This window comes from Hippoglossus stenolepis, chromosome 3, assembly GCF_022539355.2.
Source record: "Hippoglossus stenolepis isolate QCI-W04-F060 chromosome 3, HSTE1.2, whole genome shotgun sequence".
NCBI lineage: Eukaryota > Metazoa > Chordata > Actinopteri > Pleuronectiformes > Pleuronectidae > Hippoglossus > Hippoglossus stenolepis.
Genome location: NC_061485.1, coordinates 12,015,675 through 12,030,525, shown reverse-complemented (window position 1 = coordinate 12,030,525; position 14,851 = coordinate 12,015,675). Strand labels below are relative to the sequence as shown.

Sequence of the window (14,851 nt, the reverse complement as noted above, 5' to 3'; positions counted from 1 at the left end):
TTTACACACTCATAAATAGCAGTCACCTAAACATGTCAGATTTTTTTTCCATCAAGATCCGTGAATTATTATTTGAGGTATCAATGAAAATAAGGAAAAACGCCCTATTCCACAATGTAAAAGAAAGTTAACGAGTTTCATGGTAATCCGTCCAGTAGTTTTTGCATAATCTTGTTTACATACAAACAAACCGACCAATAAACAGACAGGGGTGAAAACATATCTTCCTTTTCCATTGATAACATAAGAGATGTGGATAGAAAACTCGCCACATAGTTTTGAGTCGTGTTTAAAGGCTGAACTGACTCTAACTCTGAGTCCGACCCGGCACCTGAAAGATTTTTATTTTGCTGGATGAGCAAAAAATACAGACTAATGAAAACCCCATTACTCGAGAGGAGCTTGTACCTTTTTCTCTTCCAGTAAAACTTATAATCAGGATGGTCCTCTTCTTTTTGGGGAGGACGTGTGAAGGGTAACTACATCTTCGCAAATGACAAACTTGACAGACTCTAAAGAGGCCGATCCTAATTGGCTAAAATAGCAAAATTGCAACATTGTCGATGATAAGGAGTCATTTTCTTTTGAAGAACTTTCATGAGCATGAATTATAATAATCGAGCCGTTTGTTGGCTCTTCTATTTCACAAGGAAGCGATGTAATCAAGCTTCAATTAAACCAATGACTAAAATGGACTCATGCCCTCCAGCTGTCGCTCTCAGGACACATAAAGAGCGCCCCCCCCCCCACCTTCGCTCTCAGCCATCACATATACTGCTCCTCATCTTCCTCCAAGTGTGCAGCTCGGCTCCATATGGGAGGGAGCATCACATGTGTCCGGCATGAAGAGGGCCATGAATCTCCCTCTTATGGATACATGTCACATGCTCTGTCTGCAGATGTGGAGGGGACGATGGGGGTTTTCCATACTGATAGAATTAACATGTGGAAATGACTAACCAGCCGTTATGTTTCTGACGTGCTCCGAGTGCTGCAGATTTCCTGGGAGGCCTTTTTCTAAAGATATGATTAATTTGCAGAATATGGTTAATTTTCCCTCTGTGGGATATTCCTGGCTTCGTGCGTCCTTTGTGGACTGTTTGGCTTGCGTTGCCTATATGGTTGTGTTGTAAGTGTGTGTGTGCATGCGTGCAAACATATGTCTGCATGTGTATCACCCCTGTGTAACCACCTCCATGATGGGCTAATTGGTTTAGCAGCCAAAGGGCCAAAGGCCAGTGCAGCATAGCGAAACTCAACATGAACCTGATGTTGAAAGGAAGGCTTCCCTGCAATAGGAGGGAAGCATGTGTGGGACAATTCCCTTCTTACCACCCCCTCTCTCACACACACACACACACACACACACACACACACACACACACACACACACACACACACACACACACACACACACACACACACTCGCTCGCCACTTTCTCTTTTTCACTTAAAGAAACTCGCAGCATAAGAAAACAAAATTCTTCACACTGTTCTGGGCCTCTTCAGACTGGAGTAGCACCAGAGGTAATCTCTTCCATTTTAACATATTTTGAGACCTTCTTCTGACGAATGTCACATGCTATTACAGTAATCTAGAATATTGAATTGGAAGCTTTTATGCACTATGAATAATATACACACTGTAATATTGCAGCGAGCCCCAACCTGCAGTATCAGCGGGCCCCTCAGTAATGTTTGTGCAGCCTACTTTGTGTGGGGATCTGAGGGGATCATTTACCAGTTCCAACTCCATTACTATTCATGAGATGGGTAGGCTAGGGGCGAGGGATTAGGGACTCCCTTGGTGCTTGTTGTGCTGTAGGCTCGGGCTCAGGCCTCAGGCTCCAGGACAGGGGCTGTCTGGCACGGATGGTGGGTCTATTATCACCCTGGGACCCTTCTGTCCCACAGCAGAACACTTACTGGCACCGCCAACTAATGGAAACAGTCTCTCTTGTTCCCTTTCTCCTTTTTTTAACCTCATCACCCTCCATGTATCCTTTCCCCTGCTCTCTCTCAAAAAAAAAAAAAAGAGATTGGGAAGTTTTTCCCTTTCCCTATTTCAAACTTGAAATGGTGTATTTCTATCGGCATCTTTACCGTGAAGTGCTAGGATGGCACTATATTTCCAGGAAAAAAAGTACTTTCCCTCAACTCTGTCAATGCTTTGATCCTCAATTTTCCAAATGTATAACATCCTCTGTTCCCCCCTTACCCCCCAGGTGATGAGTATCCTGAGCAACCCCAGCGCCGTACCCTCCCAGTCCCAGCACGACTTTTCCATTTCCCCCCTGCACGGCAGCCTGGACGGCTCCATCCCCATCTCGGCTAGCTGCAGCCAGCGCTCCGACACCATCAAGAGTGTGGACAGCCTGGCCTCCTCCCAGTCATACTGCCCCCCCACCTACAGTGCCACCAGCTACAGCGTGGACCCCGTCACTGCAGGCTACCAGTACAGCCAGTATGGCCAGAGTAAGTAAACCCCTGCATGAACATTTCACACTGAGAGACTTGTCTGTGTGGGTGAGAAGAACTAGAGCAGGTCATTTGTTTCTGCAGCCTCCTTTTGACTAAATTTGAAAAAGCCTCTGAAGTGATGCCCAGGCAAGAGAACCTCCTGACCTTTGCACCCTGGTTGGTTGAGGCAGACACGTGCTCTTGATAAAGACCCCCCCTCTCTCATCCCACCACCTCCATCCTCCCAGAGAGCTGCCTTAGTCACACCCCACTCCACTTGGATGGGAAAGAGGAGAGGGCCACTTCAAAGAACGGCACACCCTCAGGGGCCACAGTGTCCTCTTGTCCACCTCTCTCTTTCCTTCTCTCTCGTCTCCATCACACACACACACACACACATACACACACACACACACACACACACACACACACACACACACACACACACACACACACACACACACACACATACCCTCAGGGCAGGAAAGAGTTTGCTTTATTAGATTAGCATAATTGACTGATGCTGTCACAGCCATTCATAAGAGGTAAAATGAAGCACACTTCCCCAGCAAGTCAGCCAGCGTCAGCAGGCCAACATTTGTTTGTATTTATGTGAAGGTTCGAGTACAGATCTGTTTGCATTGTGCATCTGCTGGTTTTTCCTTTTTTTTCTTTTATAAATCTCCCTGGCCTGTGTTGCGGATGCACGTGAGCGCTCGCCAATCCGTCACGTTTCTGTGTGTGTGTGCGCGCACCAGTGTTTTTGTCAGCAGCACGAAACTGATGGCAGTGCGGATGTGAGCTGATGTGAGGTTAATTAAGATGGTGATTGAGCACAGTAGATGGGTAATGAATGGAGGAGAGAGGAGAGAGCTGCTGTCGGCGGAGGAAAATGATCGGCCATGTGGAGTGTGGAGGGCATGAAATCAGAGATGCCAAGTGTAATGAAGACTGGCACATCGAACACACACAGGGAGCCGTGTGAGTGACAGCATGGAGACTTTACCAGGATGCACATGCTCGGTGCCAGCGGCGTGCCAACCTCAGACAAGGGACCGGGGAGGAGCTTTTTTTATCTTTCACTCTCTCTGGGAATTGTTTTTTCATTTGACTCACCAGTCTCTGCCACAACTTATTTCAGCCTTGTTCACAGGAATTAAATGGGAGAGAATAGGACGTATGTCTCAGGAATCTACCACCTGTCTGACGTGTGTGTTTTCTTGTCTTTTTGTTTTTCCTGTGTAGCTGCTGTCGACTACCTAGCCAAGAACGTGAGCTTGTCCACCCAGAGGAGGATGAAACTCGGAGACCACTCTGCCGTGCTGGGACTCCTGCAGGTGGAGACGGGACAGGCCTACTGAGGCCCTCGGGACGCAACCCTGGACCTCTCTCCTCCACCCTCTGCCACCCTCCTCCATGCTCCATCAAGTCTGGACTCCCAACTCCAGCTCACCTCTTCTGCTGCTCGATGTGCAGCCCGGGCCATGACATCAGCGCACAGACACGCAGCCATGCAGTGTTATCAGCGAAAAGTTACGCTTGGGGGTGTGAGAAGGATCATCTGGGAGAGATGGAAGTAAACTTTTCACACCATCCTCAACCACCAGGCGGCTCTGCACCTGCTCTCCTCAAATCTGTGGGCACCCCTGCCTGCTCCTTGTTCTCACACCCCTTCCCCCGAACCCTGTTTTGTTTCGCGGGGCCAGACAGGACCCCAGACGACCCAAGAATGGTCGGCTGCCTTGGGCCGGTTTCCTCTTTGTCATGGCTGCAGTCCAACACACATTACGAGCCATCAACAACATGTACTCTGACCTAGCTGTTCATAGTAGTTAACAAAGCCAATATCATTTCAGTGACTCTTATTCTCGTTCCTTTTTGATATTGTTAAGATTATTGTTGCTGTTATATGATTATGGTTAATGTGATTTACGTTGTTCTTTGATTCCACTCGTATCTCTTTTCTCTGTTAGATGTCGGTGTGTAAAAACACAGTTGGATGACTGAGACCATTTGGGAGTTGCGTGTCTGTTGCGTGTGCATGTTTGCGTGTCGGCACAGTCACACCAGAGAGGATGATTGTTTTCCAAGCTGCTGCTCCTCTGCCTGCTCCCTGAGCTCTAACGCTCGTGAGCGATTTGACCTTCCCACTTTCATATTCGTCTTGACATTCCTAAAGAACTTGGCCACTCTGTGGGAAGTCTGGCTGGATGGATTCTGCAGGGAATTCAAGCGGCGTTTGGTCGGCCAATAGCTTTCCCCTTCTAACCTCCATCCCATCCTTAGCCATGGTCCGTGGGGAGGCGAGCATTGTTTGCAAAAACAGGATTGGGGAAATTAATGTATTTTGTTTAGAAATATGGACCTTGCCAAGGAGGGCTAACTCGATTCCCCCCTCTGCTCCTCCCAAATCCCCCTCTGCCAGGGAGTCTGTGTGACTTAAACAGTGTAAAGCAGATTAAATCACACAAATATAGCGTCGACACTAATTCACAGTGACCCTTCCCATCACCAGCCAGGATTTCTGTTTTTTTTCTTTATAGAGTATTTAGCACATTCTGTAAATGCACCTTCAGTCGTTTTTCCACTCTCAGACTAAATAATCATTCCTTTTTCCAAACATTCCTCAGGCTCCATTTACAAACACATACTATGAGCATTCCAGCGCTCTCTGTTATGAGATTAAAAAGCATGCAAGCTGAGCCATTCACATGCACTCTGGAAAATCATATAATCCAGTCAGTTGTGAAAGGGCACAGGTAACAGCACTGATTGGCCCCCCCTCCCTCGCTCTATGGTTTGGACCGTAGCCCCCCACCTCACCTCTAATCCTCCACTTTGACGTCCTCTCTGAAATGTACAAAAAGAAGAAGAAAAAACCCTTAAAGAATAGTGAATATGAGACGTTTGTGTAGCACTCATAGTTGAGTTGACACGATCCAGGACCTGCTGTTCCCTTGAGATGTGTGTGATTATTATTTCCTTTCATCGGCATCAGTGCGATATTGATGATGTTTGTAAACTTCATCTCGAGACAGAATTAGGTCCTTGGTCACCTTTTAAAAACTGAAACCTGTACAGTAGCTGGAGCAGATTGTGTATTGTTTGTTTATAAAGAGTATGTTTTATACTAAAACAACACTATGTGGAGTGGTAGGCGAGCAAGGGATCTGTGGAAGTATAAATGTTTGAGTTGACTTTTCATTTTGAGTTTCTTTTACTTGTATTTAATTGGTTTTTAGCTGTTTTGACCAAAAGTTTTTGTTTGTTGGTTGGTTTTTTGGGCCCAGGTGAGAATGAATTTGTATAAATTTAGTAAAATATAAATTCCATGAACAAAAATAATAAAAATTGTATAAAAGGGGATCGGACTGAAACACAGAGATACTCCCTGGACCACAGGACCGCTGTATATTTGAATAAGTGTCCGGACGAACGTCTTCGCACATCAGAGCGTTTTGAGGGTGTTCATGACCACAGACTGATTATTAATGCAGACCGGACGCGACTGGACCCTGGACCTAACACACCTGAACTCCTGAGCCTGTCGGTGTAAAGGGGGGACCAGTGATGAGGAAGCCTGCGGAGTCGGCCCCTCGGCTCTGAGGGGAAACTGAACCTGAGTCCTGTTTGATTTGTGGACCAATGAGACTTCACGGAGGAAAAGTCCAAGTCGACTCCGCACTGAACCGCAGCAGTTTCCGGCTGCTCCGCTTAGACGCCTCACTCATGTGTATATTTTAAAAAGGAAGAATTTTAGAATTGTCTTTAGTGTATCAAACCCATTTCTAACAATTGCGTCAATAAACATTTGGATATTTAAAAGCATACAACTCCTTATCCCCCTCCCGTCTATGTGACCCTTAACCTTTTTAGTTCCTTTCTGACATCTGTGCTTTGCTTTAGTCCTTCTTTCTGTTCCGCATGTGTATATATTATCATGGTATAATTTATTCTGCTGTATGAAGTATTAGAGTAGTGGGAAACTTGTATTGGTATTTACTACCTTCAGCCTGTTGGTGTGTTTACTGTAACACTGGCGTAACTGTTATCAATTAAAGATCCAAAATTTCTGCCATTTGTCTCCTTTCTTTATACTGTGTGTTTTTAAAAATTTACATTTTCAGTATCTACTACTATAAATGTGCGTATGAGCCCACAGGACAATCATTTACAACTATTCTGATGATTGAAGAACCATTAAAATCATCAATTAGGCAAATTTTATGGTTCCAGCTTCTCAAATCAATTTGTTCGTTTTAGTTTAACGTCAATGTGAATTGAACATAGATGAGTTCTGGGCTGAGAGACAATTACAATCAGTGTTTTTACCTCCACCATGGAGGTGATGTTTTTGTTTTCTTGGTCCTTCTGTTAGTTCAGTGCAGGATCACACTAAAAACTAAAACACTACAACTACTACACTATGACAAATTTCCACAAAACTTGGTGGAAGGAGTGGGTCAGGAAATAACCGATTAAATTTTGGAGCGGATCCGGATCAGGGGTTGGATCCTCTTTAATTTAATAATTCCATATTTTCATTGATTTCTCAGAGAATAATTTCATGATTCTAAAAAAAAAAAATCTGACATGTTTAGGGGACTGATATTTTTTGAGTTTGAGCAATTCGGTGTAGATCCCCAAAAAAATGTGCGCATATTGAGAATTGAAAAGTGGTTTCGTTAGGAGACTGTTGGGCCCTCGTGGAGGTACGAACTCTCTTCTAGTCTTAGTATTTGCTCACATTTAATAAGTAAATAATAATAAAAGTAACATATATATGCATATAGTTAACTAAATGAACATGCGTGTCCTCATGTTTGCGCGTCCTCCATGTGTTCAAGTACATCAGTGGAGCCAGTGGTGTCTGTTCCAGTGGTGGTGATGTGATTAAGGAGTGATGAGAGCTCAGACGTCCCAGACTCACAGACACAGAGTGTGAGTGTGTCTGTGTGTTTCTGTTTGCAGCTGTAGGAAGTCACTCATTCATGCTCACTGACCAGCAGCGCTCTCCTCTCCCCCTCTGCTGCTGCTGGCCGGGGGAATGTTGTCTGCACGTCTCTGTGGTATGGCGTGCATGCAGGGGAACTAACCGGTGGGGTATGTAGGCATCGGTTGTGCTTTATTTACACTGGAGCTCATTCAGGTTTTCACCCTTAGCACTGTTGGAGGTATGTCGGACACGTCGGAGGCATGTTCACTCAGTGCTGACTGATTTTAAACACATTTCAAACGTGCTGGACGTGCCTGATCAATGAAGACACACAATGTCAACACGTAATCATGCCAAATTATACCATGAGATAAGGTATTTACATTTTATATACAACAAAACAACCACTAATTATTTATTTACAATTAAATGAAACAAATGAAAGGCATCATTAATCACAATGTTTGAGATTGTTTACATCAAATTGTATAAGGAAATACATTTTAAGCTTAATAAAGTAAGTACTGATCAGGATAAACTTCTATCAGAATATTTTATTGTGAGGTAACTGTCATTGATATTGAATAGAGAGTCATTTGAGGACAAGCATGAACAGATGCAAAATATTTAGTATTCACCCAGGATGTATTGATTCAAAACAACTAAACTGCAGTTTTATCACTATGTTAAATAATCAAGGCTCAAATAGAAGATCTCTGATTCAAAAACACACATTTAAAACAATTTGTGTTTTGCAGAGTGGGCTCTGCAGAACTATTTCAATGAGGCAGGAGTATGGCAAATTATTAAATTGATTCCAAAGCATACTTTCTGTCACTCCGAGGAGACTGACGGGTTTCAGTGGATCCCCTCAACACTTTTTTAATAATATACATTGTGAGGTGGCTTTTTGCCTGCCATGTGTCATCCCTGATATATTCCTCTGAAAGTTTGTGTTCTGGTTGTCCAGATTAGACCCTGGCATGTGCCATGGTTGTCCCCTTTGCTCCAGCTCGTCTCCTGAGGTGCCAGCCCGGCAGTTTTGTCTCCCTCTGGTTTGCTGTCACTCAGACTGGACAAGGTGGCAGCTCAGGCGGTGTTGTGTGGGAGAGCTTTATGACACTTCGCTCATCTCCCCCTTTGATCCCCTAATTGATTGACTACAGGAGCAGGGGATAAACAGAGCCCACAAGAGCCGATTCCACTCGCCTCTCTGGAGTGGTTTAGATAAAGTGCAGGGGCCCGAGCGCTCCGTTCTTCCTCTCCTCTCTCTATATGGACACGCGGCCATTGAAGGTGGCTCTGTGCCATGGTAGCTTAGCTGTGGGCTGTGTCCTCAGGCCCGGGGCTTGCGTACTGCCCCTGTGCATAAATGGCTGGCGGTAATGGGTTTGTTTAGATCACAGGGATGGAAATGAAACTCCTGAGCCTCGCTGTAGAGACCAGGAGGCCCTATCGCTCAGGAGGCAGTGATAAAGAAGTCCCAACCTCAGCCTGGTCATACTCACTTTCAATCTGAGCCATGGAATAGGAGCTGTGATTCAGATCTAATTTAGGACCGGGCTCTTCAACCTGACCATGCTGTGATAAATAACTGGCTGCTGAAGAGCAGGAAACCCGTGAAGACGAGGAGGAAGAAGAGGAAGAAGAAGAAGAGGGTAGAACACAAACAGCCACCGAGGGACGTCTGAGGAGAGAAATAGGCCAAAAAATTTAAAGAAATTGTGTTTGAAAACATGACTTTAGAATGATTTATACGTGATATGATAATCATATTCTAATTTTACAAATCTGTCTTCAGAAAGTGAGTTCAGAGCCGTGTGCAGGTATGCTAAGAAATGATTAAGAGATGCTCTGGGGGTCTTGGTTTTATTCTTCGAGATTATGTGTCACAGGGAGTAAAAAGCTCCCAGCTGTCGCCATGAAAGCACTTACAGTATAATAATCCCCCAAATCCTGTAATTATGCCAGCATACGCCGTGTACCTGAGCCTCAGCTTTGTGCTCGTCACCTCAAGGATCCCACTGACACAGACGCACAGCTTGCTGTGCATATATCTTCTTCCCAACGGTGTGTTTTGCATAGGGAGAAAATCATATTTTCAGAACATTTGAGGTATTTTGAATTTCACGGTTACCCCCCTCATGTATTAGACAATCTGTCATGTATAAGTAATAAGTAGAGGCTCAAATAAGGTATTGTCGTAGCTTAAAGTCGTCTGATTTAGCAGAAACTCACAATTGTAAAAATCTTTTACCTATATTGCGTTAGATTCGTTTACATTTAGTTTATGAGAAGAGTCAGACTTTTTTGTTTGGTATTGCAAATACACGTCCTTGCACGAAGACTCACACTAATGCACACACCTCCCTCAAAGCAGTTTAAAAAAAAACGAAAGGAGACGGGGAAAAAAAGTCCAAGTAAAGTTATAAATCTAAGAAATCTGAGTGAGATAAAAATCTCTGTGAAGCCAAGCTTGATTTACATTTAAAATCTGAGCTGTGCTCTCAAACTAATTAATATTAATAACAAAAATGGAAATGAGTGCAGTGGCGGCCCTAAGTGAAGAACAAGCTGGGTGCATTCAGTCAGGAGATTCATATATAAGCCCTTTCTCAGGAGAAGTGGGCTCTAAACAGGCGTGACGGCAGGGCATAGACCGCCATACACAGAGACAATTTTTCTAGATAATAGCCTATCACGCAGGATACAATTTAAATTAAAAAATGCAATTTTCACCTTGAAATGAACAAATGATTACAATTTCTATACAAATTAAGGCATCCAGGCTGTGCCTCAGTACTGTGCCAAGGCCATGAAACCTGACATAATTACCATGAAATACATTTTCAAATATTTGTATTTTGTCCATCGCTTTAAAACATGCCACTCTGCCTTCTGTGGGTTTGTGATCTCACCTTCTGGGGGAAATACATAAAAAAGAGGGAAAATCATCAGAGATGAAAAGCTCTTCAACAGGAGAGATAAAAATGTGGAAAAAAACAGCCTCCCATACACACAGTAAATCAGCGCAGCTCAGCACAGCGGCCCCCAGAGCTATCTCTAAAAGCCAAATTACTGCTCCTTATCTAAGGAATCATATCTACTAGTTATCTGCTCCTGAGATAGGCGCCCCTCTCTCTCTCTTGTGCCTTGTACTCATCGCCAGAAATGCTATTTATTTGTGATTACAGACACCCTTTGAATAAAAGATGTTTGTGTTTGAGATCCAAAGTTTCGGCAGATTCTGAACTCCTCAGATTCTTCAGAGAGGAGAGCACTGAAGGCAGAACACCTTATTTGGGCAGGGTTGCTAGGGGTGGTCTACTACAGAGAGAGGGATGAAAGTGTAGCCGATGGGAAATATGAGACAAGACCTCAAACTTCTCTGACTCTTCATATCACATACGCTTTCGGAGGGGATTCATACTGAGATGAGGTGTCGAATTGACTTTAAATGCAGAACCTTATGTTTGAAACACACGGAGGTAGGACGTTCTGGCATGTATTTTGCAGTAAGCTGCCAAGAGCCGCAAAGTTTGAAGTTTTCCCGAGTTTCTCGACTCGGAGATACGACTGCCCTCGACTGGGAGGAAAAACATGAACATAATGTTTCCAGCAGAGAAATGGAGAAGCTAAGCATCTATTTACATGAGTGGGAGTGATTTAAAATGAAAACAAGGCCAAATACAAACGCTGAGTCCAAATATTGAACATGACCTGGAACAAATGGACACAAATTGTAATGATAATATTCAAATTCATGATCACAGGCTCTCTGCAGTTCAGAGCAGTCAGGTGAAGTCACAGGAATGTTTCTGATGAGAACATGTCCACCTCCCCTCAGAAGTATTAATTTCAACATCATCTGTCGTGTTTATTTTCTATTTCCTTTAAGATGGATTTTTTTTCCCAGGTGAAATCAGATCACGTGTCAAAAATGTGACTGTTGCTGCAAAATTGTGTTTCTCACTCCTCTCACATATTCTTTAACTTTTTTATTAGAAAGTGATTTTTTTGAGACACAGCCCAGTAACACACATCTTGTTATAAGATGGTTCTTTCCCTGTTCTTACCTTCCCCTCTCTTTCCCTCCATCTGTTGAAGTCCCTCAGCCAGAGAGGCGCACATCAGATTTCAATAGTTGACCTCTTAATGCTGAGGTCAGTGCTGCACCGGCAGCGATTTCACACTCAAGATGAAAGGGAAATGAACACTGAGGATGCGAGGGGTGACATGGGGCCCTGACCACACCAGCTATTGCCACTCTAACTGCTTCACTGCACCGGGCTGAGATGTGAGAGGAGCTGAGGAGGAGGCGCTGTAAGATGGAGGTCGGCCACCTGTATATTATTGGTTCACTGACCTAAAACAGATACACGCTGATTGGTTTGTTGATTGATGTTCAGTGGTGGAGGAAGTACTCAAACATTGTATGTAAGTACAAGTACAAATAAATAGACCACAAAGTACCACATTAACTTTTTTACTTGAGTAAGTTGCTTTTAATTAAAGTATTAAAAGTAAAAGTACTTGCTGAGTGTAGCCTATATTCCCTAATGCAATGGTCCATTTCATCTTTATTATATATTACTACCTCTTCTGAATTCATTACCTCATTACAGGGGGCTGACCCAGGAATTTTCTTATCACTTTCTTTAACATTGCAAGATCAGACGTTTTTTTTGACATTTTCACAAAAATCTGCTAAAGTAAAGTACAGATGCATGAACAAGGTTCTTCACCACAGTAACAGCTACATCCCACCTCTGTTTATGTTACAAATGTGTATCAACTCCACAGCACTGTTGATTGATATCTGATGCAGCACAAGAAATAGAGACACTGACAGAAGTAGACACGTGTCACTCTACTATCGGCAGGTCTGGAGAGCTGATCTCCCATCAGACTGAAACACATCTGAAGCTCCTGGTGTCTCTAACAGACTCCATCACATTTCCCTCCTCCACCAATGAGCCTGCACCTTCTACAAAGTGTCCTGATGCTCAGCGCCGGACTCACCGGCCCGCCTGCTCGGCTACAACGCCTCATTACTGGTGCATTTCTCAGGGGCCATTATTGAATGAACACTGAGACAAGGCCAGCGGTGAATGGACAGTTTGGTTACACCGCCGTGAGGCTTGAGCTCCTCGGAGTAATGTACCGCTTAAGTACCTGTCAGCTTTATAAAGGAGGGAGTAGACTGTGTAAATGTGTGTGTAAATAGAGTGTCAGATCAGGACCCCAGGGAGCGGAGGTGGTGGGGGAGTGCATGTGCCTGAGTGTGTGTGTTGCGTGCATGTGTGTGTGTGTGTTTGCTCTTTTACTCACTGACACATATGTGTGTGCATGCGAGTGTCACTATAATGATCATTTAACCCTCCTCAGCAGTCCCCAGGGCTCCACGTTCCCCTTTTGCCTTCATATTGCTCCAGCCCCCCCCCCAACCCCTACCTACCTCTCTCTCCCTCTTTCTCTCCCTCTCCCTCTCTCCCTCTCTCCCCCTCTTCCTCCCCTGTCTGCTCCTCACGGCTGGGCACAGTCGGGGAGCGGCTCCTTATTCATTCATGAGAGAAGCACCGGATAAATAAAAAGGTTCATTACTGTGCTAAAGTGTTACTAATGACATGTACCTGCCACTGAGCACCTCCGAAAATCTAATGTGACACACTAGAATGGAAAATCTATTCTGCTGCACCAGGGCCTCCAATGGTGCTAGCGCATACTCTATGGAAATTTCTCTCCGCTTGCCCTCCAATTGTGTCTCCCTAAAACCAATATTTACAATCCCATAGCCATTATGTCCTACTACGCCCTGTGCGCCTGCTGCTGCGACCTCCGTATTAGCTGAAAATTGGACTTTGCAAACTTAGCAGGGGAGGAGAGAGTCTTCTCGTAGATGAGAGGGGGCAGCACCGGGGAGCTCAGCGTGAGGCCTGCGGCGTCTCTTAACTCCCCGCTGCCCCGACCCCTAAACCAACAACACCCACCAGATGACAAACAGAAATAAAGAAAGCTCACAGTGTGGCATTTCATCATTTACTGCAGGCAAATTCAAAGTCTGTAATAGGCAGATGCTAATAAAAAAAACGCAAATATAACACAAGTAAAAGGTTAACTGACCTTTTATAAAAGATAAACATTGAAAAGAACAAAATGAGGAATGCTTTGCTGTTGTTTAGTTAAAAAAAACAAAACGCAAGCACAGAGTTTATTTGATCAGAAAAGGCCTGGATGAAGAAGTTTAGCAGTATAGCTAAGTATTAATTAGTATTACTCAGTAGTAATATTAAGAACAGCTCCTACAGCTCCTGCAAAGACTTAGATGTCACACTCAAGTACAATTTCTTTTTAAAATCTTTTAATAATATCTTAAATCTTGAATCTTGAATCTTGAATCTTGAATCTTGAATCTTGAATCTTGAATCTTGAATCTTGAATCTTAAGTGTCTTATCTTAAATGTAAGCCTGATTTATAAAAACATTTATAAACTATACCACCTATACCCGGGGTCGCAGGGGGCGTTTAAGCCAATCCAAGCTGACATTGACCAAGAACCAGATCGCCAGCGTATCACGGGGCCAGCGCACAGCAACCATTCACGTTTACACCTATGGTCCATTTAGAGTCTCAATTCAAAGACCTCAGCCAAACCGTGATTCAAACCAGGACCCTTCTCGCTGTGAGGTGAACTAACCACTAACCACTCTATTACCATGCAGACAGTAAAACATGATGCTGTAATTGTTGTTGCTGCTATAATTGTATTTTATACCTTGCTTGTGCTAGATTTGTAGCATATGTTTGTTTTGTATATATTGCCCAACGAGATTAAACTTCAGTCAGAAAATAAGCTTCCTTCTCAAAGCAGAAAGATCTATTTTCACTTTCAGTAAAGTAACTGACATTAAAGCTGAATGAGACGCTGCTCGGTCACTGAGGGAGAACAGACACCGAGTGCTGGTTTCAAAGTGGTTTCAACATGCGACATGTTTTGAAGATTATATTGAGAGGATAAAAGTCTAATTCAGAAATACATGCCAATACAATTTCCATTACTTGTAAATAAAATATGCTGGATAAGTATTATGCCAGCCGGCCAAGTGTTGAGCCCCAATTCACATGACTAATGTTTTAGAGATTTTGATGTTGCTGGATTTAACACGTGTGAGCCAGTTTCTGATGCAACACGGAGCAACAGCCTGTTGTTTTTGTAGCATGGTTGACATGTAAAATGTTCTAATGTACAATAAAGTTAAATGTGAATTGAGAAAAAGAAGTTTAAATGTTTCCACTAATGAGGCTGTGTTTTACACGTGTGGATATCAAGATGTGTTCAGCCTCTCCAAAACTATTTAACATATAATATTTTGTTATAAGATTAAATATAACCAAAATTCACAATATACATATATATTCATGTTGATATCAATATATCATCGCTGAATGATTTA

General features: G+C 43.6%; 1 protein-coding gene across 4 annotated transcripts in view; it reads left to right on the top strand.

Moving 5' to 3' along the window:
- pax7a (paired box 7a) overlaps window positions 1-6,538 on the top strand; it is a 47,331-nt gene extending 40,793 nt beyond the window's left edge. For all 4 annotated transcript variants that reach the window (XM_035152105.2, XM_035152103.2, XM_035152104.2 and 1 more), the window contains 2 exons: window positions 2,226-2,475; window positions 3,706-6,538. In XM_035152105.2, the coding sequence (XP_035007996.1) occupies window positions 2,226-2,475; window positions 3,706-3,821 (366 nt within the window). In that variant the 3' untranslated portion in view covers window positions 3,822-6,538. The remainder of the gene's footprint in view (window positions 1-2,225; window positions 2,476-3,705) is intronic.
- The last annotated feature ends 8,313 nt before the right edge of the window (window positions 6,539-14,851 follow it).